This window comes from Apostichopus japonicus, chromosome 3 (assembly GCF_037975245.1).
Source record: "Apostichopus japonicus isolate 1M-3 chromosome 3, ASM3797524v1, whole genome shotgun sequence".
Classification (NCBI taxonomy): domain Eukaryota; kingdom Metazoa; phylum Echinodermata; class Holothuroidea; order Aspidochirotida; family Stichopodidae; genus Apostichopus; species Apostichopus japonicus.
Window position 1 is genome coordinate 15638031 of NC_092563.1, and position 24218 is coordinate 15662248.

Below are 24218 nucleotides of genomic sequence, written 5' to 3' on the forward strand. Positions count from 1 at the left end.
AGTTCATCATTCACACTTTCGGCCTTCCACATTGAACATTCTTCACCAATGATTCACGTAAATAGCGTACGTGATACGTACATACATGTACAACAGGGCGCCCAGTACACAGTATTGCAAGTCGACGCAGAGAATTGAGCACGGAAAGGATCGTATGTAAACACTTTGGCTAGCTTTAGACGCAGTAAAGGATACAAAGTTACGACAGGGTACATTTATTAAAGGTATATTAACGTCAGAGATCTAACAAGACTCTGTTTTATTATTGAATTCGAAGTAACTTGATATTTACTGTCTCCGTCTCTTACACAACAGTGTGCCGTTGGGGTTTCCGTTACCACTGTACTAACTGGGCGATCATAGACTCTTGGCCTAACCTGTTATGACTAATGTATTACTGTAAGTGTAAGGGCTAGGCTAAGCCCTAACCTGGTTAACTAGAGACCGGTAGGCCCAACGTAGGCCTTAAAAGTAACATTAACAATATCCTAATTCTTAGTCCTAGCATCACTTAAGTAGGCTGTACACACTTAGAATGGATTTAGCCAAACACAACAAACCATCGCTAGCAAATTGATTTCCAATCAGAATTGTTTCTGTAGTTTGCTTTCCATCATGAAGTTTTATCTAAGTTGTATTTGTAATAAAGGGTAGTGATGGGAATGGTCCAAGCATTTGCCCCTGGTACCCGCTTGCAAATTTCAGTTGGTCCCCCGGGTACCCAGTCAGTACGCTTTTAATGTAAATCCTAACTAGACCTGTACATATATACAACCAAGAGTTTCTTAGTTTCAAAAGTTAGCATACAGCACTTATTTGGCACTGTAATATCATACTTGGGCTAGGCACTTCCAACCCATGCTATCATTGCTGTGCACCAAGGGTAGTGCTCAAGGAGGTCCTGGCTATTGAGAGATAAGTTTTTACGTCCATAGAAATAACATCAGTCAAATCCTTACTCTACCCAGGTACACTTTCCCATCACTTAGAATGGGGTTATCATTTTGACTAGGGCCAAACTTTATGCCCGAGGTAAAGCTAGACTTCTGTTTTTTGCAGGGTCCAATGCTTTTTTTAAGGGGAAGACATGACCTTTCTCTAACAGTTTTTTTTTTTTTTTGGGTGCCAAGGCCCCACCCCAGGGGTATGCCACTGCTCTAGACCTAGGTGCCTAGCAAGGTTTTGAGGTTAAGGAGTCAGTTAATCATGCATACAATGTTCATAATTTGGAACACATTGTATAATTAGTCTTGGCAACAGTTCAAACTTTGTACTTTACTATCTGTTTGCATTTTTCAAGTATCCCAGGTACTTGTTCAGTAGACATAAAATCTAAACTGTTTGGCCTATGGACATATTCAGAACGTCTATACATGCACTAAGATTGCTATATTTTATATAATTAACTACTGAATTTGCATCACCATTGCTATGCAAACATTGTTCTTCTATATACCAGGTACATGTGACAGTGGTTTAATCATGATCATTTTAATCGACCCCCCCCTTTCTTTTTTTTCTTCTTCAGACATGTGGTAAACAAGCTCACAAGTTGAATGAAGCAGCAGGAAAATTTTCTAGGGCTTGTTGTTATAGTGAATATTAATTGGAGATAATAAGAAAGGTTGCAGTGGACCAAAGAAAAACAATGGCTGAGATAAGGAACTTTTCAAATACAGCTTCTTCCAGACCAGTACAAAGGAACGTTTCCCCGAGGTTAAATGATGTTAATGGCAATGCTAGGCAACAGTACCAAATGAATGGCCCTCCAAATAGATTTCAAGGTGGCATCCAAAATAAAGGACACGGTGGACCCGCCATGAAAGTTCAGAGTGGAGCCTACTACAGTAGAGCTCAGGAACCAATGCAGAATGAACATTCACCAGTCATACCTACAGCTCAGATGCAAAGTATGAGCGTAGGGCCCAGGAACAGACGATCACCCGTAGGGGTGAATAATCCGTTGCTGAAGTACGACGTGATTCCAGCGAAGAAGACCGGCCCATCTGACGCAGAGAAGAAGCTAAACGAACTTACCCAGCAATTAGAGGAAGAGATGGCAGAGAATCCAGAAGGGGATGATTTTGGTGAGATGATTATAATTCAGAAAACAACTGTGGGTTTTCTTTACGTTACGGTATTTCCACTTACAATATCTGAGTGTCTACTGTCTACTCGGTAAATGATTCTACCATGCTGGACAGTGAAAAAAGTTCCTTTTCAAGATAGCATTTAACCATTACAACAATCATTTCAGTTTGCTTTGCATGGTTTTCATGTGAATTTGTTGTACAAATACTTACTAACTTGATAAAACTAGAATGAGATGGATTCATAATTTTAGGTATGATGAGAGAATCACAATGAGCCCCTCTCCCCCCCCCCCCCCCGAAACGAAGACGTGTGAACTTTTCCATTAAAATAATTGTAAACAATGTAAATTGCAAAATATGATGTGTCCTTGTTAAAATGTCTTGATTGTTTCTGTTATTGAAGCCATTTTTAGTTACAGCTATGTGTATGGCGGATAGTTAAACTGGGCTGTTGAATGAAGGTTACCATATTAGTGTTTCATGATTCTCAGTCTGTTCTGTATGTCAGTACTTAAAACTTGAGATAATTTGATTGTTTTCTGTTTTAGGAAAAATGGAAATTTAGTCAAATTGGAAAGATATAGTTAGTGAAGAGAAGAGCCTTCTACCCAAAGTGAACATGAAACCCTGAAACCTGTCTTTCTTTTTCTTTTATCAATTATTTGCTAGCCATTTTGTTTTAAAGCCTACTTTTGTATGGTACATGAAGATAAGCAATTATGAAATACTTCTGAAAATATGTCATTTTACCTTCAATCCCCAACTGATGAGGTGGTGGTATTGACCTTAATATTGATGAGGATAATTTTCTACTTTTTGAAACAGCCTTTAAATTTATTTATTTTTGGCAGGGGGGGGGAGGGAGTTAGGGGGATAGGAATCCAAGCAAAAATGCTGTGCAATTTTAGGGTCATGTAACAACTTAATAAATCCAGGTGTATGAGAATTGTATTTGGGATGCTTTCAATATTTGTCTTTGTCATGTTAATTTGTTTTTGATTCACAGCTCTCATGTTGTCAGTGCAAACATGTTTGTGTGTCATGTACACTTAGTATGAAACCCCTTACTGACATCATGGCAATCTGATTTGCAGCAGTTTTCTCACTTTTAACTTAAATCATGCCACGTTATGAAACTGTTATGAACACTTACAGCAGTCTGTAATAGATTCAGTTTCAGTTCATTTTTTGGTATCCCTTAAAAAGGGGTACATACACAGAAAATTTTTTTTTTTTTTAGAGAAAAAAATCAGCATATTAACATTCATATTCATCATGTAAAAAAACTGGAGGGGGAGTAGTTAAGAAGAGGCTCTTGTAAATTGTCCATTTACGGTTACTTCTTTTGCCTGGCAAGCTGTAAAAATTTATCATTGAGTTAATGGATACACAGGGCCTTGCTGAATAAGTGTCAGGGAATTAAAATACTTTTTGCCAGGTCTACAGCAAACACATATACATTACTGAACATATTTGTACAGAGCAAAGTTAGACAAATCGTCTATGAACAGTGAAATGGACAGTGATGAACACATGTACATGGAAGTCCAATCCTTTAACTTTCAAAGTACCGTACTGCACAGCTACTTGTGCACTGCTGTCAATGTTGACGTCACAGATCTACCTGTACAGTATAAAAAGATTGTTTTTTGTAGTTAACCACAAGGAGAAATAACTGGGCTCTTTTCCAAACAAATATTTATTCTGAGTCCTTCATCCCCCCACCCCCCCCCACAAAAAACGAGGGAGTTGTTTACATGTGTCTCTCTCAGGTGAATTGTAGGCAAAATTGAGATGAGATGTGTTATTGCAAGATTGGTATTAATTCAAATTCATGTCCTATTTCTTCTTTATTCAGGTTTTTGTGTTAAATGTGGCAAGAAAGTCACCGGTTCCGGTCAAGCTTGTCAAGCTATGGGAAACCTCTACCATACCAACTGTTTTGTTTGCTGTTCATGTGGTAAGGAAACACTGCTTACATACAGTGTGTATACCCATAGAAAGTGGTGTTTTTTTAATTTGTTGGGGAGGGGGGGGGGGTGGTAATATGTTTCCCAAATGCTTTGTAACAGTAGCAGAATTGAAATAGTTTTAAGCATAGTCACCCAAGACATAACCAGGGCATAAGGTATTAGCCAAACAACATTGGCAAACTGTCCCTCCTGTACTCTGAGCCCAAGACTCCACTCGTTAGGACTGTTAACTGTGTTATTTTGCCTTACTGTAGGACAGTGTTGTGATTATTATGAAAGAAACATCTAGCAATGCACCATGTGATCTTTTGCATAACTTAACAGTCCCAAACAGATGTCATTTACATGTCTAACATGTGCAATATATTTTTTATTCCTTGCTGAAGGCAAAAGGAATCTATGAGATTGTGTGTGACTGTGTGTGTGTGGGTGGAACTGTGGAATTATGGATGCTGCTTGTGAATGCAATATCTTAAGAAGGGTAACCTTGACGGTTCTCATACTAGGCATGTGCCCCATATTGAGTACAAGAATCCTATTGTTTTTGGTGGAGGTCACAGATCATTTGAGGTCACCAGAGGTCAACCTGTGAAAACCTTGTAAACATGATATATGAAGCAGGAAAACATGTCTGGATCTTATATCTGGCATGCCAAAAATTTACTGCAAGAAGCTGATTTATGATCATGTAAACATGAAATCAGTCTGTTTGATCTGCTGTTAATTATTAAATTATTAATAAAGACCTGTGGTGATTAGAACAACCCTATTATATATTGGTGGAGATCAGAGGTCAAATTGTGGAAGTCTTGTAAACATGATATCTCAGAGGTAAATCTTTGATGACTCTCATACTGTGGTTCATTGTTCACAAAAATGTTAGTCAATGCCTAATTGATCGTAAACATTCTATACCTACAGTGTAAACACAGTAACTGCACTTTTCATCCAGTCAATTTGAAACCGCAGTATATACTCTAAAATATATTTCCAATGGGCAAGGAATCACTAAGCCTTTTGACTTATATACTGGTTTAGTAATGTAATATAGTACAGTACAGTAATGAAACACTGTCTGAAGATCATGTTTGTTATTTCACAGTACAATTCAATACACTGCTTTTTGCATACATACTAGTACTGAATTTACCAATCGGGTTGATTAGAGTACTAAGCACTATATGTATATAATATGGTACAGATTCCAATCTGCTCTTTTGATTAAATTCCCTAGGACATTGTAGTATGCTAATTGACATGTTAAGTCAGCTTGTTTATAGTGAAGTGGACAAGGGCCACACAAATACTTGTGTTGGAATTACTTGTACCCTTTCTTTATATAGTACAGACTTTCATGAGTAGAACTAAAGTAGAATAAACACAAAGTTGTGTTTTTTTGCAATAATTTTATAGCTGTGAGGTTTTTTCCTTCACGTTCTGTAGGTTTCTTGCAACGGTCAAGTACGGCACTGCTCGCTCTGTGGCTAAGTTCCACGCAATTTTAAGCAGTAGTTTGCTTTAAATTCGTCACAGATTGGTAATACCGTAGTTGACCGTTGAAGCAAAGCAAATGAACGCAAGAAAAAGAAAGAAACTAAAAACGTAATTTAATCTTGTACATACAGTAGTCCACTAAAAAACCAGGCAGGAACAATAAAGTGAGGCACATAGGTAAAAAACACAGGTGAAAAAGTAAACATGTTGAACACAAATTGTCCTGTAGACGTGCTAACTTATGAGGAATGAAATGGTTGTTACTGATACTGTAGGTCTCTTAGAATGAGGAACATCCAGTGATAAACTTAAAACATAATCAAAATATTACATGGCAATCATGCAAAATATAGTAATTCATCCAAGAATCAAGTGATCTGGCAGCCTGTCAACAATATGCTCTAAAAAATTGACAAATTTATACTAACATGGAAATAAATTACAGATTTTTGATAATAGATAGACATTGTTTGGTATAGACTAAGAACCTTATTATGTTCATGTAGATAACAAAACAAACTTCAAAATATGTAACAATTTCTAAACTTAAAATATTAAAACCTTTGGTAGGAATTGTATACTAGTGTTGTTTTTTCCTGGTGTGTAAATCTTTCTCAATTTGTAACAGTACAGTAGGCTCCACTTCAGATACGTATGTATTTCTGAGTAGTTCCGCTTCTTAGTCAACGATTTTTCTGTATACGTGCCAAATAAGGTGCATAGTACAGTACACTCTGTGGACAAACAAACATTTGACTCAAGTCAACAACAGTAGCTGCTGCCAGAGAGAGATAGAACCTCATGATCTCAAGTTGAGAATGTTGTCGTCGTTTATAACATAATAAGGAAGTTGCTGTAGATAGTAATGAGTGCATGTACAGTACAGTGGGTGCCATACCAACTTCCAATGTATCATATGTACACAGTTGCTAAACTAAGTAATCTGCAGAATAATACAAACATCAAAATACCTCTTGGTGGTGCCCCTCCTTTGCTTAAGCAGTGCTTTGAGTGGCCTCTCAACTAAAAGTTAACCTTATTTGCCCGAGCTGGTATTAATTGTACAGTAACAGTACTAATTTTCCTGTGGTAATTTACACTGTGCCTCATTATGGTCTGTATATGAAAGTGTGTTATTGGTTTGGGGGGGGGGGGGGGGGTTAGTTCCGTCATAAATTTTCCAGAGAATAATTGATTTGTGTGAAAGTGAAGTAATAATTGGCTAATTAAGACGCAGTTGACAGTTTTGAAGGGAAATTCAAGGGAATGGCACATTTAATTTGTTCTACTATACATACACGTAGATCAATTACCCTGCAGTGTAACATGTACTGTACCTGTGTGTGGTCACATTAAGATCATTATATAGCCTAGTCTCCATTGAGTCATTGTTTTCATAAAAGCAAGTTAAGGGGTTTGTTTAATTCCAAAGATTTAATGAAATTTAGAAAATGTAGTGTAAGAAACTAATCCCTTTGAATTCTTTCATTTTACTTTCATTTTACTTTCATTTTACTCAAGAAGGTGTTAGGATAGTTTATTATTGTTAGGGGAGGGAGAAGGTGAGAAAAATGCTTCACTGTATCAAATGAGGCTCACTCAGTTGTTAACATTGGTATGTTGCATTTCATTCAATAGTTGTTTTAGGAGAATTGCTCAAAACTATTCACATGGAATAGAGACTCTTGAATGACTCATATGGACTACTGTATATTGTTCACAATCACAGTGTTATACATGTTCCTTTTCATCAAAAAAGTTGTTGTGTTAACAAATATCTTTAAGGTTGGTGGCCCAACAACATTAACAGTATTTAAAAGAAACTTCAGTGTCCTTTAAAAGGAATTCAACATAACTACAATATGTAGGTCTCTAGGAATGAGGGACACCCAGTAATAAAGTTAAAACATAATCAAATATTACATGGCAATCATGCAAAATAAAGTAATTCATCCAAGAAATAGTGATTTGGCATACTGTCAGAAATATGCTCTGAAAAATGGACAAACTACTAACACTGAAATAGAGTACAGAACTCCATACTACAATACTCCTATCATTGGAATTAAGGATTCTGTTTCCTTTCGATACTACCATGGTGGTGTACATACAAGCCAAAGTCTGCAACCCTGATTCCTATATGATATTAATTGATAATTAAGAAAGTGAAGTGTCAAATCTATCACCTATCCCGAGGTTGATTTGTTTATTATCATAGCAATCAAGTCGTACCACAACGCTCTTAAATGTTCAATCATCATCCATAACTCCTCACTTTGTGTCATCGTATCTTTTGACGCCGTCGTCTAACTTCTGCAGACTCTGAGCAGTCCGCAACAGAACGGTTGCTGTCATACATTGCTGTGGGCATGTAAACATACAGTACAGTACTCCTAGTGTATGGAATTGGTTGGTAGTGAAGACCTGTAATTTTTTTGGTCAGGAAAAATTGTGCATACTGTCTGTAGATTATCAAAGCTACAGAGCAATCAAAATGAGATTTCATGCAGTTGTCATCGTTAGACTTAATTTTCTCATAAGTAGTAACGATCCACTCGCAGGTTGCAAAATTGCAGAGTTAATGACAAAAATTGACAGGAAGAATGATATCTCTTTGAGCCTTATTCCTGCCAGTCTTAACTGGCTATTTCAACAGCCACTTTTTTTTCCTGATTGCTAATTTTTCTAGCCTTTGTCTTACTTCAAGCCTGGTGTAATTACAGCAGTTTGGTTTTAGTTCCTTGCAATGCATACAACTTTACAGTAGATAATGTATATTACAGAATAAAGATGGGAGAAACCGTACACGGTATGCTCAACTTGTGGTTGTCGTCATCGTTGTTTTCATGAATTTTGGGGGTTTTTTCTCTTTGTAGGTCGCACTTTGCGTGGTAAAGCCTTCTACAATGTCCATGGTAAAGTCTATTGTGAGGAAGACTACTTGGTGAGTATCAACTCAAAAAAATCATGAAAGCTCTGTTCCCTCTTAGAAGAGATCATTGGCAAGAATTGTACTCTTTGAGTCGTCCATAAATCTCTGTCTTTAGTTAATTCTTCCTTTTAAAGCTTAAACATGTGATAAAGATACTGAAATTTATGATTTACAGTCCTCATCGTAAACAGACATTCAGATTGTTTGATCTTATAAGATTGATGAAGTTGAATGTTATCATCCAAAGGGATCATCCAAACGATGTGAAGTTACGAAAAAGCCTTTGACAGAGTGATTCACCTTTTTGTCTTCTTAAAAGGTCAGCGTTTTATCAGAGCTCTTCAAATTTAGCGTCTCGTCTGTGCTGTACCTGTACAGATCCCAGAGGGTACGGTAGTTTTAATACTCAGAGGCTTAGAAATCCACAAGCTACTATTTTGGAAAAAATTACAAAGATACAAAATTGTGCAACAAAACAATGATAGATGGTGCAACAATAATTGAAAACAGTCTGTATCCAATGTTTGATCATTGTGAAGTATTTTCCTTTCTTTGTAGGATTGGGGGCTGGGGGGGGGGATGAGGGAGAAGGGAAGAGGAATAGTTACGATGGTGCAAACAATTATTGAAACCAGTGTATTCAATGTTTGATCAGTGTGAAGTCTTTTTCTTTCTTTTTAGCATTGGGGGAGGGGGATGAGGGAGAAGGGAAGAGGGAAGACAAACTAGTTAAGATGGTGCAAACAATGATTGAAACCAGTGTATTCCATGTTTCATCAGTGTGAAGTCTTTTTCTTTCTTTTTAGGATTGGGGGAGGGGGATGAGGGAGAAGGGAAGAGTGAAGACAAAATAAGTTAAGATGGTGCAAACAATGAATGAAGTATTTTCCTTTCATTCTAAGAGTGGGGGCTGGGGTGGGGGTGGAGGTAGGGGTGGGGGTGGAGGTAGCTGAGGTAGAAAGGAAAAGTCGTTAAGATTGTGAAAAAAATATTGAAACCAGTGTATTCCATGTTTCATCAGTGTGAAGTCTTTTTCTTTCTTTGTAGGATTGGGAGAGGGGGATGAGGGAGAAGGGAAGAGGGAAGACAAACTAGTTAAGATGGTGCAAACAATGATTGAAACCAGTGTATTCAATGTTTGATCAGTGTAAAATCTGTTCTTCAGGAAACAGAGCTTAACAACAACTAAAGCTACTGTACCCACAGTAGCCCACATTGTCTTTCCATAGAATTGAAAATTTACAATTACTTAACACTGATCTGATTTCCACTCTGTTTGGTTATGAAATTTATCAATTGCAAAAAAATACTTTCCCAGTCACACATAACTTTTGAATGATGGTAAACAGTCCCAAAGTGATAACAAAATAGAATTCTGATACAGAGATATAGCATTTTATACCCAGGTCAAAATCGTAACTGACAATGTTACCACAGCTGCAGTGCAGCTACCAGTTAACCTTGGTGACAATTTGGAGACTAAATTTCGAAAGATTTTAACTAAAATGTCTGGTATCTGCACTTAACAGACAAAAACTTGCATCGTTTATCAACATTTATTATCTTGGTATGGTAGTCTATTTCAGAGTGATGACAGACTTACGTAGAGTGCATGCGTTCATCAGAGTAACTCAGCACTACTTGACCCTCGCAATAATAACGTTTTACTCTACTCTTTCATCTTTCATCACAGTATTCTGGATTCCAGCAGACGGCGGAAAAATGTGCTATCTGTGGCCACCTCATAATGGACACGGTTCGTAATTGTTACGCTCTCCTCACAGGGATGTGCTCACGCCCGGCGGCCGCGCCCCGCAGTTCGGAAAATCACAAACAGTATCTTAAACATTTCCCACCCCGGCTCTATTTGTGATGATTAATTTAACAAATTTTACCATTACCAAAAAATGGGTGAATACATGTTACTGTTACAGAAGTTGGTTCAGGAATAGGAAAAGAGAACACCATTTGCCATCTAAGCACCCCATCCCTTAGCCCCCCCCCCCAGAACGTGGATGACACTACCTCACAAATCCGCCCGGCTCTCAAATATTCATGAACACATCTGTGCTCTTAGTAGACCTTTCTTTAATAACCTTTCTAGTTTCCGTAAAAAACATATAGGATCCAGAACGAAAGAACTGTATAGTCTGTCAAATGTTAACAAAATTTATGGTTAAAGATCAACCACATAGGATGGAGAGAGCTGTGTGATTGGCAAAAGTAAAACTATTTTGTTTAACAGTAAGTCTGTGACAGGAGAAATCAGTAAGTGGTGGAAGAAAATTTCTGTTGGATAGATAAAAAGTAATATTGAAGTTTGATTCTCTAACGGATTTGTTGTGGCATGCAATAGGGTACAATAGAGTGTTAATTAACATTAAAACAGTGTTTACATGTTTGGTAAATTTGATCAATCAGTGCTTGATATGCGTGGTTCTTCTAATGTTTTTAATCACGATAGGCTAAAAGTGAAGTGGAACTTTGGTAGTGAACCAAGATATTTTTACTCCGCAGCATTAATATCATTTCTTTGTAAATGATATTGCCCTGTCAGTCATGCAGCGGGTTTTTTTCAGCTGCGAAGAATAATTGTGTTTTGCTTGTAGGTAAATTCTTTAGCCAAACGTGTTTCATTTCTTTTATAGATTCTTCAAGCGATGGGCAATGCCTACCACCCAGGTTGTTTTCGCTGCGTGGTCTGTAACCGTTGCTTAGACGGTGTGCCCTTTACCATTGATATTGATCACAAGATTTACTGTGTCAAAGATTACCACAAGTAAGTGTCCTTGACTGTCATTATAAACAACTCTAGCTCTACGTTTCATACGTTACTTAATACTATGAGATCATCAGGTGGGGGGGGGGAGGTCAGTGTTCGAAAGCAGTTTTGAAATTGATTCCTCTGATGCAAGAATGAAGGTGGTCCCAGGCTGGTAACAGATTCCCCTCCCCTCCCCCCCTCCCCATAGCCCTCCCTTGCTATGAATTTATCTGATGGGCATTTGTTGTTATGATCAGTTTGTGGGAAGTATTAAAAAATGGGTTTCTTCAGATACAAAAGTGAAAGTAGTAGCAAATCTATATTTCCTCATTGACATCTTTTCTCTCTTAGGATACAAAATTGAAAGCCCCTCTGTAATGACTTTTGGTTTATTCCTCAAGGTGATTGTTTCCATTGCTAATTAAGAGTGTTTAATTAGACAATTAACTTTTTGCTCGGCCATTACAGAGTGACTGAATGGCACTCTATTGGAGGAAAACATGACAAAACAATTGAGAATAAGCATTTCTGTGAATTTATCAGTTCAAAACAGTTCACTTGAATGGTTTAGCAAACTGAAAAGACTGAATGAACAGGAAGTATCCTTACTTCGTTTTATGGGATCTGTCACTGTATTTATACTTCCTAAGCATGTCGTTAATTTTGTGCAATGTATTACACTTCTTGTTCAAGCTCTCCAATGTCAGGGTGTCGTTAGTTCAAATGTTAGTTCCACTTTGGACGAGGCCTTCTCCTATCTTACACGATACGATGTAGGCAGATCCTTACTGCCATTGGAGCAAAATTGTGTTAAAGTATTTATAAAGACCTGCTTCTTTATGGTAGATTTTCAGAATATTTTGATTTTCCAAATTTAAAGATGACGTTTAGCTAACTCGCCCTTGAGCCGTTCAAACCCTGGGAATCTGTACTCAAAAAGGATGAAATGTGCATATTCATATATTTGGGCATAGCTTAATGCTGATTGGATGGTCGCCCAACCTTCTCGAAACAGGGAACCGAAACTTGAAGCGTCCAGCTGGTCAGGACAGGATCAGCCCTGACTACAGAAAGCAATCATTTCTATATGTATGCATGCCTATGGTGGAATATCAAGTAAATGAGATGAGTTTGGTAGTGGTTTGACTTTAGATTAATTATTAAAACAATGGATATGTGCATGGAAGCAAGCCTCATCTTTAACGAGTACAGTGCATCATCAAACAGTCAAGAATTAATGATTAAATGTAGCACAAGAGAAATCCCCACCCCCAAAAATGCAGCTTTCTGCTTGTTGTAGTGTTATTCTGGTAGGTCTGGAGGGCATGGTATGGGGCATGGATGGCACAGAGGGAAAAGAAATGGCTTATTGATATGTTTCTAATTATTATGATTAATATTATAAACCCATCGATAATATCTTGGGGAATCAACATTACAGAGCATCGGATATTTCAGTCTGACATTCAAAACCCTTTCTTCCAGAAAGTAATAATAACCTTTTGAAGATCTTGATAAAAGTGTTGAAACAAATAATTACATGAATAATTACATTTTTGCTTGCCCAGCTTTTTCGGTGCTTAGATAACATACCATCAAATTTCACGACAGTGATGTCAGATTGTCATCGATTTTTCTCACCAGCCGATTCTTCGTTCTTTTTTTTTTTCGTTTTCTTTCTCTCTCTCTTGCTACCCATTCACTTTGTCGCTACTCCTGGCAGAACTTACGCTCCAAAGTGTGCCTCGTGCAAGGAACCTATCACTCCGGTAGAGGTATTTTCATTTTTTCAACCCACAGCACAACCCCCCTTCTCGTCTAACAGCATGTGCACTCTACACAACCTGCCCCCCATTCCCTCATAAGTGTGCTTTTTGTGCTTTAACATCACCCCACCTTTTTAAACTAACTTCCCTCACTACAAGCTTTGAAAGTGAGACAGCTTGAAATAAATCCATCTTCCTTAACTGGTGACAGCCGGAAGTTAACACAGAATAGCCAATGTCAGATTTTGAAAACTCTTGAAATTTAGTGAAAAAATTAGTTTGAAATCCACGATAGCCAAAATTTGGCAAATGGGACAAGTGGTGTTGAGCAGGGAGGGGAATGGGGAAGCACAGTGAACGATGAAGTGTCCGAATTTTGTTCCCAAAATAATAATAAAAATGTAGACATATTTTCCAATTTCCAAATGGACTGATGTAAAATGAGTTGATAAAAGTTTTGGTGGATGGTCTAGTAGTCAGTGAAGTCTTTAGTCATTTTATTTGATTGTTTTGAAATAAGTGTAATAGTTATAAATTCAAAATGACTGATATTATACCTTCAATTATGTTTATACTCTTCTGGGTGGTAGGCAACAGGGAGGGGGGGGGGGATATGTTGGAAATATCCATATACTTGGGATGATTTTGAGACCAGGGGTTTATGTGTGTGTAGAATATTCAGTGCAACATGTTGCAAAGTTTGTATATTCCAAATTGAGATACTGATGATGATTATCTGCTAATATTGTTAGGAACTAGTTCCATCACTTTAAACCCAGACTGACGAAAGCAATGCTGTGGCGAAAAGAAAAAACCTTCAGAAGTGTTATATATGATTTAAATATTATTCAGTTTTTGTTATTCATTGGTATAACATGTTGTCATTATGAGGAGTATCTTCTAAAATGTATGAAGTTTTAATAAAGGAATTATCTGAAAATGTTCCTTCAATATAAAATTTGTAGAAAGTTTGATATTTTAAGGAAATGCTTTCTTGTGCTTTTTCTATCGTTTGTTGAAGAGAAAGAAACAACAAGAGCGAAAAAAAAAAATGAACACAGTGGATTGCAAGCATTCCATGTTTGCAGCAATTGAAACATATCATGAATACCTATTACAGTAGTCATATAAATTTTGATCAGTAATTAACAGACAGAAAAAGTCAAAACCGTTGATGAATCCGTAACGATTAAGCCAAAATTAGAAATGATTAAAATTGATAAAAAGTTCTCTCATTGGGTAATCTGACTATTCTGCATCATTTCTAAACACTGAGAAAGAGCTAAATGACTTAATCAGTGGAAACCGTCTAGCAGATTGCACTAAAATGCTTGTCGAATATTTAGCCAAGGGTGACCATTTATCACAGTCCTTAGCATATTTCTAGGGCAGAGTTTAAGTGTGATGGTGGTACGATATGAGTTTTAATTCTCATATCATGTGACATCAACAAGATCAGTACTGGAGCTTATAAAGCTGCTGGTTTTAATTAGTGCTAGGATGCCATTTATCGTGATTTGAGCAACCTCTCAGGCATTGTTCTCGAGTAAGCCATCGATGAGACTCTTTGTTCTTTGGCCATTGTTTCATTCTTAGTCTTCCTCTACCTCTTTGTCCATACACCCAGGCACTAATATTTAAGTAAACTTTGTAAAGCTTGAAACAAAAAAACTTTATATGTAGCTTTTATTCTTCCTATTCCTCTTACTCTATACACCAGTCGCTAATACTTTATTAAAAGTTTGGAATATTTCTGAACTTATAAAAAAAAGTTAACAATTTCACACCTGCCTTTCTAATATTTCTCTTAACAATTGTTTGTGAATGGCAAACCCATTTTACTAAGATCTATAGATATTAAAATACTATTTTTTGCATCGAATATACCCACTGCTCACGATGCCCTGGAAAGCGTAATAAAAGATTATAATCGTAAAAACAAAGTACCATTTCAGGTCCACAAAAAATCACACCAAAAGTGGCCAAATTAGGCATACTTGTACGATCCTTGTAAAAAAAGAAACTGTATGACATTTGACTTTGTGGATAAACAAATATTTTAGCATGTTGAAATAGGAAATGTCTGATGTTTGTAACCACTTTGATGGTTCAGTTGGTATGAAGGGGGTAATTTGTTATATGAAAAGTAGTCTAAAGTTACTATCTAACACAAGATATAAAAAAAATAGCAATAAATGAGACAAAAAGAGGATTTTTTTTTTCAAAATAACTAGTTCGAAAACCATCATTCCTGATCTAAATCATATTGTCCGTTTTCTGCATTTACTGACTGAAGTATGCTTTGCTTCAATTCTCATTTGAAAATGAAAACAAAAATCATGGACAAACTCTTTCATAACTTGTCTATTAGTCTGGTCCATTTGTTTTGTCTTATATTCATTGGGGGGGGGGGGTGGTGTAGCAGCTTTGTTACATCACATGCTAATTTATCCAATTTTACATCAAAACTGCTGCCAATGCCAGCATTTTATGGAGCATTTTGCCTCATCGCATAGCTGACCGTGAATTTGTTCACGTTATTAGAGAAGTCATGTTATCAAGTTGAAAACAGTTTCTAAGAACTATTATTTTAAACTAGTGAAGGGAATTTTTTGGTTTTATGAATCACTTTCTAATGGGCGTTATGCTATTCAGTACTTGCAAATGTTCAGTTACAAGAGGAAACACTTAACACCCATCATATATTTTCAGAATATTTTTTAACCCCCATCCCCTTATTATACTCTCTTGATGTAAATCTCACCTATTCCCACTTTAACCACTCACTCCAGGGAACAATTTAGCAATTAAATTTGTATGCATAACAATATTCTAGGTGTTTGAAAGTATGGTTGTTATAAACATAATGACGTAACTAAGTTGCCCTGTAGACAAGTGGCTATATGCATGATTGTATTTGTATTGAGCAAGTTGAGGAAAAGTATGTAGCATTTTGCTATGCAATACCAGATTAAACTATTCCCCGTCTTGACATATTTTGCTATGCGATACCAGATTAAACTATTCCCTGTCTTGACATATTTCGCTATGCAATACCAGATTAAACTATTCCCCGTCTTGACATATTTCGCTATGCGATACCAGATTAAACTATTCCCCGTCTTGACATATTTCGCTATGCGATACCAGATGAAACTATTCCCCGTCTTGACATATTTCGCTATGCGATACCAGATGAAACTATTCCCCGTCTTGACATATTTCGCTATGCGATACCAGATTAAACTATTCCCCGTCTTGACATATTTCGCTATGCGATACCAGATTAAACTATTCCCCGTCTTGACATATTTCGCTATGCGATACCAGATTAAACTATTCCCCGTCTTGACATATTTCGCTATGCGATACCAGATTAAACTATTCCCCGTCTTGACATATTTCGCTATGCGATACCAGATTAAACTATTCCCCGTCTTGACATATTTTGCTATGCGATACCAGATTAAACTATTCCCCGTCTTGACATATTTCGCTATGCGATACCAGATTAAACTATTCCCCGTCTTGACATTTTCTTCTGTAATACCAGAATAAATTATTCCCCGTCTTGACATATTTTGCTATGCAAAACCAGATTAAATTATTCCCTGTCGTGACAAAACTTTTATCTTTCCATAGACATTGCAATTAAAACCGTATCATTTTTTTCCCCAATCATATTTCTGATTGCAGTTGTTACATGCCCGCTAGGTATTTACAGTACGCTAGTACTGAAATGATTAAACTGTTAAAGGTGACAGGTATAGAATTTGAAATTGATTATATATAGAATATATATATAGATATATAGAATTAAATATAGACTTTCAATAGCATACTGGTCCTTGAACCTGATATTTCTATCAGTTGGCAGGATTCAGAAATTGGTTACATTCCATTCCTGTGAATACAAAAACAATAGCAATCCAGGAAAAGAACATTTTGACTCAAAAACTAGTTAACCTTAAATGAACAAGTACATTACAGTTAAGTATATATGCTATTAATGCTAGCAAGTCGTTGAAACTTTACCATTTGTTTGAATTTTCTATTCCTCTTTCGTCCTTCTTTCTAATGCCATACTTTTCTATTAATTTACATGTAAATTCACAAACTGCAGCTAACCAAAAAAATCACCAGTAAAAAAATTGGCATTTTCGTCCTTCTTCATGCGATACTTTTCTATTAATTCAAATGTAACATTTGATTACGGCAGCTAAACAAAAAAAATTGACAGTAAAAAAAAAATTGACATTTTTGCAATTAATGCTATCATTGCTGCTAACAGTCTTACAGAAGAGAAATACATCTAGGCAAACCTTTCAATGCTAGCTCCATTTCATTATTAGAATAAAATGCTAAAATTTTAGTAAATGTATCTTAGAAGTGAGGTGTGTCTGTGTTCTTAATTTAACCTGCAGTCCCCTGAGACAATTTGCAAATATATCCTTCGTGGTATTATCTGATTCATTGTATCAAATAATAATAGCAGGTAGGGATACCAAAACCTACCCCTTTGATTATCAAATGTGCCCATCTGTAAGGTGGGCAGCATCTTAGATTCATAGTAGAGAATTAAACTGGGGCATCCATGTCCCATAAATCAAAACAAAATTATCATAGCGTAAGATACATACTCTGTTTTTGTTTATTATTTGTTTATTTTTTTTTTTAGTTTAATAGTTCATGGAGTAAAAAAACTTCTCGAAATTAAATTCTCTCTTTGCATCGATTTTCTTGCACAGGGAACCATGGAAACAGTGCGAGTAGTGTCCATGGACAAAGACTTTCATGTGGAATGTTACAGGTGTACAGTGAGTACTACATACTATCTTATCTTGTCGTCCTCTCATGTCTGTCGTCTGTCCGTCCGTCCATCTGCTTCTTTTTTTTGCCTGTCTCCTATCTCTGAATAGCTGTGAATAAATATTTGTTGGATATCGTGATGTTACTGGACAAGTCAGAAGTATATTTATAAGGTCCCGAGTTCGAGTCACTCCAAGATTTATGTATGTCATCCAGGTACAGAATTGATGACAATTGACAATTCATAATCATGGGCGTTAAATATGAATGTAAGAGACTGACTTCGGTCAGCTTGCGGCTTTGATGAGCCAATGATGGCTTCTTCGCAAGTTCCTGCTTGCAGGAGGATCTAAAATACAATACAAAATTTTATTTACTCTTTTTTCGCTCAGACTTTGTTTGTAGTCATCATAACCGGCTGCCATTCTATATTGGTATCTTGGGCCTTTCTTGTTTCGGTAAAAAAAAAGGACCAAAGCAAATGGTATACCAATCAACTTCACTACTCTAGAGACACTACTGTATGAAATGACAATGGGTCGAGGACTCACCTGACAGAACTTTAAAACTTTGTTTGATCCCTATAAAACTAAAGTTTTGTTTTTTTCATATTGGTAGACAGGAGGCGTTGGGTGGGTGGGGTTGGGTAAACGAGTGGTTGCTCATTACTTAATAAGAGGATGAGAATGATGGTGATATTTTATTTTTGATTTTTTGTGCAGTTTGAGCCTTTTGTTTCTGGTGAGGAACTAATAGACATAGTGAAGTCTCCATGGTTAGTGTGGGGGTAGTAATAGGAATTTTAGAAGCATAATTGTATACTGGCACAGTAACCTTGGTTATTTTCCAGTGATTTTGCCGATGGTATCCCATCCCTCGGTGCCTACCCTTCGGTCAATGTTCCATCCTGTTTTAACACCTCCTTCCTTTATTGCTTTCTCACCCCCCCCCCCCTCTCCAGGAATGTGGCTTGCAGCTGTCAGATGAAGAAGGCAAACGGTGCTATCCATTAAACAACCGTCTCCTCTGCTACACGTGTCATATATCCCAAATAGCGCCCCACCTACAGTACCCCATCGAAGAGGAAGGTCCCGAAGCAGCGAGCAGCGGATCGTACTCCCCTCAGATCTCACCCAGCTCTACGCATCCCGTGGTCAGCCCTCCCATGACCCCGGAGACCAGGTCGCCACAGCGCAGACCGCCGAGAGGACCCCAGAATTCCTATTACCCAGTAGCGAAGGAAGCATCGCCTCCGCCACCCCCCAACTTTAGAGACCCCGGGGGTGCGTCGTCGTCGCCACCCCTCGAGCCCCCACCGTACACCCCCAACGACCCCTTGCAACAGGACTACCCTCCCTGGAAGACAGACGGCGATTACTATACGTACAGCAATAAACCAGAGCAGCAAGTAGCCCGAAGCCAGCCAGGTAATTATGTACCGCAGGCCGTGAGGTCAAAGGTCACAGGATTCATGGTGACTGATTTGTAACACAGCATATATGCATTAAAGTGCAGCCGGTTGTGTCTGCAAACAAACTTTTCCGCTGCCACAACAAACGGTCATGTGAGTCTGTTGTCCCGTTTCATATCGATTACCTCAAGAAATTGTTTCTTTGAAAAAAACATGAAGACAAAAAATGCAATATCAGGGCTTTAGTTATTGTTGTTTGATGACTGGCTTATAGCAGCTTATTTGAGTCATTGTTGGGGGATTTGATGGGGAATTTCCAAAGTAATTAATGAATTATGGTAATGACACGTAAGCAGCTGTTAATCAAAGTCTTGCAGTACTTAATGATCATGTGACCATCTGTTCCACCACCGTAGTAGGTGTAATAATGGAGAAAAAAGAGGCAGGGTCAAAGGTCATTTGCAAGACAGAATCAAAGATCATTTGTCAGGAAGTGGACGTAATGAGTAAAAAGAGAGAGAGAATAGATTGACTGGGTGGATTCAACGATGGTTTGTGTCCAATACTCAGATGTGTGCTTATGCGTACGAAACGACGAATACATTCTCCCGTCCTCTCGGACATTTTCATTAGTCTCACAATTTCAAAAGAGGCACAAACCCGTCCATCATCATTGGCTGCCCAAACTGCCCAAACAATGATGAAAAATCTTTTTCCGTTTGGGAGATATGACAGAGAATTTAAACGTCCTGTAGTGGGTTAGACTTGATCTAAGTCTAGCTATGACATCGAGTCACATCACTCACATGTGCACCAAATTTGTTGAATGTCTCATTTATTACAACGTTTATTTACATTACATGCAAGTTGCTTTCGCAAATGACGAATCTAAAACTACCGAAGCTAAAAAAAGTGACCAAATTAATGTCATTTGTTTCAGTCTCAACACTGTTTATTTTCTTCCTTGAAAATATGACGAGACGAAATTAAAAACACGAAAACAGAGATACAGTAAACGGTCTCAATTCCCAGTGGCACTATGACACCACAGATTTGAAGAAAAAATCAAAAATGACAACTGTCCCAGATAAAAGTCTTTTGAACAAGAATATCTCCTAAACGGAGCGAGTTTTTTCTTCTCAAAGACGATGATTTTGGGTTTGTGTCATCTTTCGGTTTTAGCAGTATCTCTTTAGAGATGATGATACATTTCTCTCAGTTTGAAACTTTTTACCCCTTTTTTCCTTCTAGGTTCTTGATTTGGCCGGAGGTTTTAACGTGAGAGTATATTTTGCACCTCTGTTTTTAATTCGTCCTTTCTTGTTTTTTGTACCTTTTTGCATCACCTTCATGAGATATCACCAACATGCACTCTCTCTTCTTTTAAGTTTAAACCCATCTGAAATACAGTAACATGTTCCATTCTTGTAAACGGTTGTAGTACTGCAATATTTATTCACTGTACTGCATGTTTAATGGCACCGTCAAACTTTCCCAATTGTTTTTATTATTGTTTCCGGCTCTTTTTAGAATTGTTCCTTTTTTACCTTTTCTATTTGAATTGATGTTTACCATATTTCAAAAGTCAGCTACTTTGATTCGCCCGCCTCTATTTGTGATAGTAAATACTTTGTAGCTTTGTTTATACGTTTATGTATTTTTAATTACACTTAGGTTGGTGGAATATTGCAGAATTAGTTGCGGTGGTAATGAAAAAACAGTATTCTAAAATTGGTCAACAACTTGACTGAAAGTGGAAGATAAAAAATTGTAAAAATTGATGATTGACAATCAAATTAAGACGAAGATGCTCCAATATGGCTAGTGCATGGACTTCATGTCACTATCAATTTGCATGTGCTGCATTACATTGAAAAGCAATGCCTCCCCCTTCCACCCCCCTCCACCCACACCCCCCTAAAGAAAAGTGGATATATTCAAACTCTATGTATAATATGCAACATGGTGGACAATCTTATTTCTTGCAGTGAAAATGAAAATTTTGTGACATTTTATCAAATATTTCCCATTCAGTCGTTTTGCTATGTGTATGATTCGCATCAAAAGGTGTTGCGTCTGCTTTTATGAACCTCTTGCAGTTTAACACTAAACCGGCCTTGCCTATACCAAAGGAAAACAAAACCCAGAAAAGTGAAAAGTTGCTTCAAAGCCTTCAATGCAAAATGGAATGTCTTCTTGGTTTCTGATGCTTCTTAGAAATATGATAATGATTACAAAGATCATCTCCCCCCCCCCACTGAATCTCTTTTGTTTTTGCCCTCCCATATTTTTTATAATCAAGGACATTGACAGCCTACCTTTTATCCCTTCAAAAAAATGGACTGCAAATTGCAAAAGTTACAGAACATGTAAGGACAATCATATAATTACTTTTTTTCCATTTTGGTGCATGTCCTATTCTGTATTTGAAATTTTGGACCCTGTGGATGTGCATTCCTTTATTACACCCCCTCCCCCTCATTCCTCCCCACATGCCCGCCCCCCAAGCCCATCTCCCTCCCCCATCTTCCATACTTTTGTATCATTCCCATGATTTTTGGCCTGTTTTAATATTTTTTGTTCTACATTATATAGCTAGTGTTTGGTTTACTGATCTATTGTCATGGCATGTTCCTTGCAAACATGGTTAAAAAAATCTTTGCCGTCCTGTTATACAGCCTGTCACTGTAAGATGTGGTGAAAACCAAGAGTTTTGTCTTTAATATTATTTTCTCACTTTGGCAGTATTTGTTGCCTTTGCAATGTGAATTGTCTTTGGGAGGGGGGGGGGGGGGGGGTGAGCGTCTCCCTGAACAAGCTTCTAGTTTAGTTTACTTAATTTACTCCTGTTGCCTTCGCAATGTTCCGATCTTCGTGGTGGTAGCAACCTATACATAGTGTAGCTTAGTTACATTGTAGTACCATATCTTAAATGCATTTTAATACAGAGGATATGGCATCTTGCACATTTTCTTGGTGTTGGGATAAACACTGTCATGTATAATTCTTGCACGGCATGAATCATCTTTGTTACGTTACATTGAAGGCCCTGTCTCGGATCCTGTGAATGCATAAAAAAAAAAAAAAAAATGATATTCCTGAATTTAGCTTTGCCTAGAGACCTTTTCTCTCTACAACACAGCCTTGTTCTTATGTGGCCTAGTGAGGATGTCCCTTTGTGGTCACGCAAACGTATTTTCAGAGATTTCTAGGGGAAAATGTTTTATTATAGATATTTCCTCATTTCGTTATCTTTCAGAGCATTTTGTTCTACTTTGAAATAAATATTCAATTAGTATTTTAGATTAATATTATGACAACCCCTCGTCTACAAAGTCTTGCATAATGAAGTATCTAGTTTGTGAATTAATATGTAGCTTCCTCTAGCAGATCGAGTGACTGTACATCTGGCTACAATTACAAGTTCAGCAATCCTATGTGGTGGGTGATCGTGCTGCCCACCAAAGTTTTAGCTATTTTTTCTATAACTTTAAAATGTCGCTATTGCATTCAAAATGGGAATGACGAAAGCCCCTGTTTAAAAGTGGCACAAAGAGAAAAGTGAAAATTTTACTGGCTTTGCATGATGGAGCCCAGCTTACCATAGACAGATCAGAATGTTTGTAATTCACTGGACGACGTGGACCAGACAGTACCGTTAAATAACAAAGGAAGGCAATGAGAATTGAAATCTTGTGTCAAATTTTGTGGGGCTTGGGGGGGGTGGGGTGGTTTTTAGTTGAAATAGAATCATTAATATTTTTACGATAACATCTTAAATGAATGAATGAATGAATGAATGAATGAATGAATGAATGAAAATTCAAGTTGCATTTTGGATTTTAAGTAGAATGCACAAAAATGACAAATTCATTGCAACCTTCTTATGAAAGTTTTTGTTGTTACCAAATACCAATGCATTATTGCAGTGGATGGTAGTGCTTTCAAAGGAATATTATCACCCTCTCCCTCACACTCCCCCCCCCCTCCCCCACACCCTTCCTCATGTAGACTAACTTAAATATAAAAATGGTTTTGTTTTGGGCCTCTATATCGTATCAAATATCAAAGAATATTAGAGCCATATCACTCAAATTTAGCCCATCAGCTTGTGATTGCTTTTAAATAGTAAGGATTCTGATTGTCAATGATACGCTTGAGTGGGTGGGGGTAGGGTGTGTGAAATGGAACGTGGTTATTTAATGTTTGTTGTGAAACACTAGTTGGTAGGTGTGTGTTAAGCATATACGAGGTTTGTTACTGGTCTAGAGGTGATAATCACCAGAATTATGGTATTGTTTGTTAAATGAAGCCACGCCCTTCCTGTCTTGCATTCAAATAACTTGGGCATGAATTGCCACCAGTCTTCATAAAATTGCTTTACGTCACCGGTGATTAATCAAACAAGCACTTTAGAAGTAAAAACAATCAAATCATATCGTTTTTCCCCTTGAATGCTTCAATTGTCTTGGATTTTTATGTTCAGTGGCTGTTTGGGTGAGTGTGTGTGTGTGATATGCGGTGTATGTGATCTTGTCGTGTGAAATCTGTAAAAGTGCATTAGCCTTAAGTAGGATTGTCGTGTCACAGTTTTATTCACTCAAATTTTAGTCAGAGAGCTTTAGTTGGGGAGAGGGGTGATGGGAAAGAACAGTGGTTGGAAGTTTTTCTTATTTACCTTCTTCAAAAAGAAGTCACAGATATATGTGAAGAAAGCATTTTGGTGGTGTAGCTAATTTTGCAGTCAGTGATTTTAAGCCGTGTAATTTTTTTTATTTCCAAAATCTTAACCTAGCTCCTTCATTTATGATCAATTTAGCGTACAAAGTTCATTAAAAGGTCATGTTTATCCCTTAACCTTGTAAACTTCCATAAATAAGGTTTTTTTTCCATGATATTTAGGTACATTTAGTACCGTCACTTTATCTTAGCCTGTATTCCAACTGTCTCATTTTAACATTCTAAATCCAGTGCTT

The 24218-nt window shown here is 37.2% G+C and overlaps 1 protein-coding gene across 4 annotated transcripts; it reads left to right on the forward strand.

The window, feature by feature from the left end:
- Window positions 1–18: 18 nt before the first annotated feature.
- On the forward strand, window positions 19–23924 carry LOC139964733 (LIM domain-containing protein jub-like). 4 transcript variants are annotated; one of them, XM_071966639.1, is made up of 10 exons: window positions 19–224; window positions 1529–2087; window positions 3952–4053; window positions 8437–8504; window positions 10186–10248; window positions 11141–11271; window positions 12980–13031; window positions 17771–17839; window positions 18793–19258; window positions 20494–23924. In XM_071966639.1, the coding sequence occupies exons 2-10, from the start codon at window positions 1649–1651 to the stop codon at window positions 20499–20501; spliced, it is 1398 nt and encodes a 465-aa protein (XP_071822740.1). In that variant the 5' UTR covers window positions 19–224; window positions 1529–1648; the 3' UTR covers window positions 20502–23924. The 4 variants fall into 4 exon arrangements, with proteins under 4 accessions (XP_071822740.1, XP_071822706.1, XP_071822729.1 ...); XM_071966605.1 differs by having other exon boundaries at window positions 18793–23924; XM_071966628.1 differs by having other exon boundaries at window positions 12980–13025; window positions 18793–23924.
- Window positions 23925–24218: the final 294 nt, after the last annotated feature.

Coding starts and splice junctions, on each gene's coding strand:
- LOC139964733 (XM_071966605.1), top strand. CDS start 1,649: ATGGCTGAGATAAGGAACTTTTCAAATACAGCTTCTTCCAGACCAGTA. Junction 2,088..3,951: donor TCCAGAAGGGGATGATTTTG/GTGAGATGATTA, acceptor TTCTTTATTCAG/GTTTTTGTGTTAAATGTGGC. Junction 10,249..11,140: donor GCCACCTCATAATGGACACG/GTTCGTAATTGT, acceptor TTTCTTTTATAG/ATTCTTCAAGCGATGGGCAA.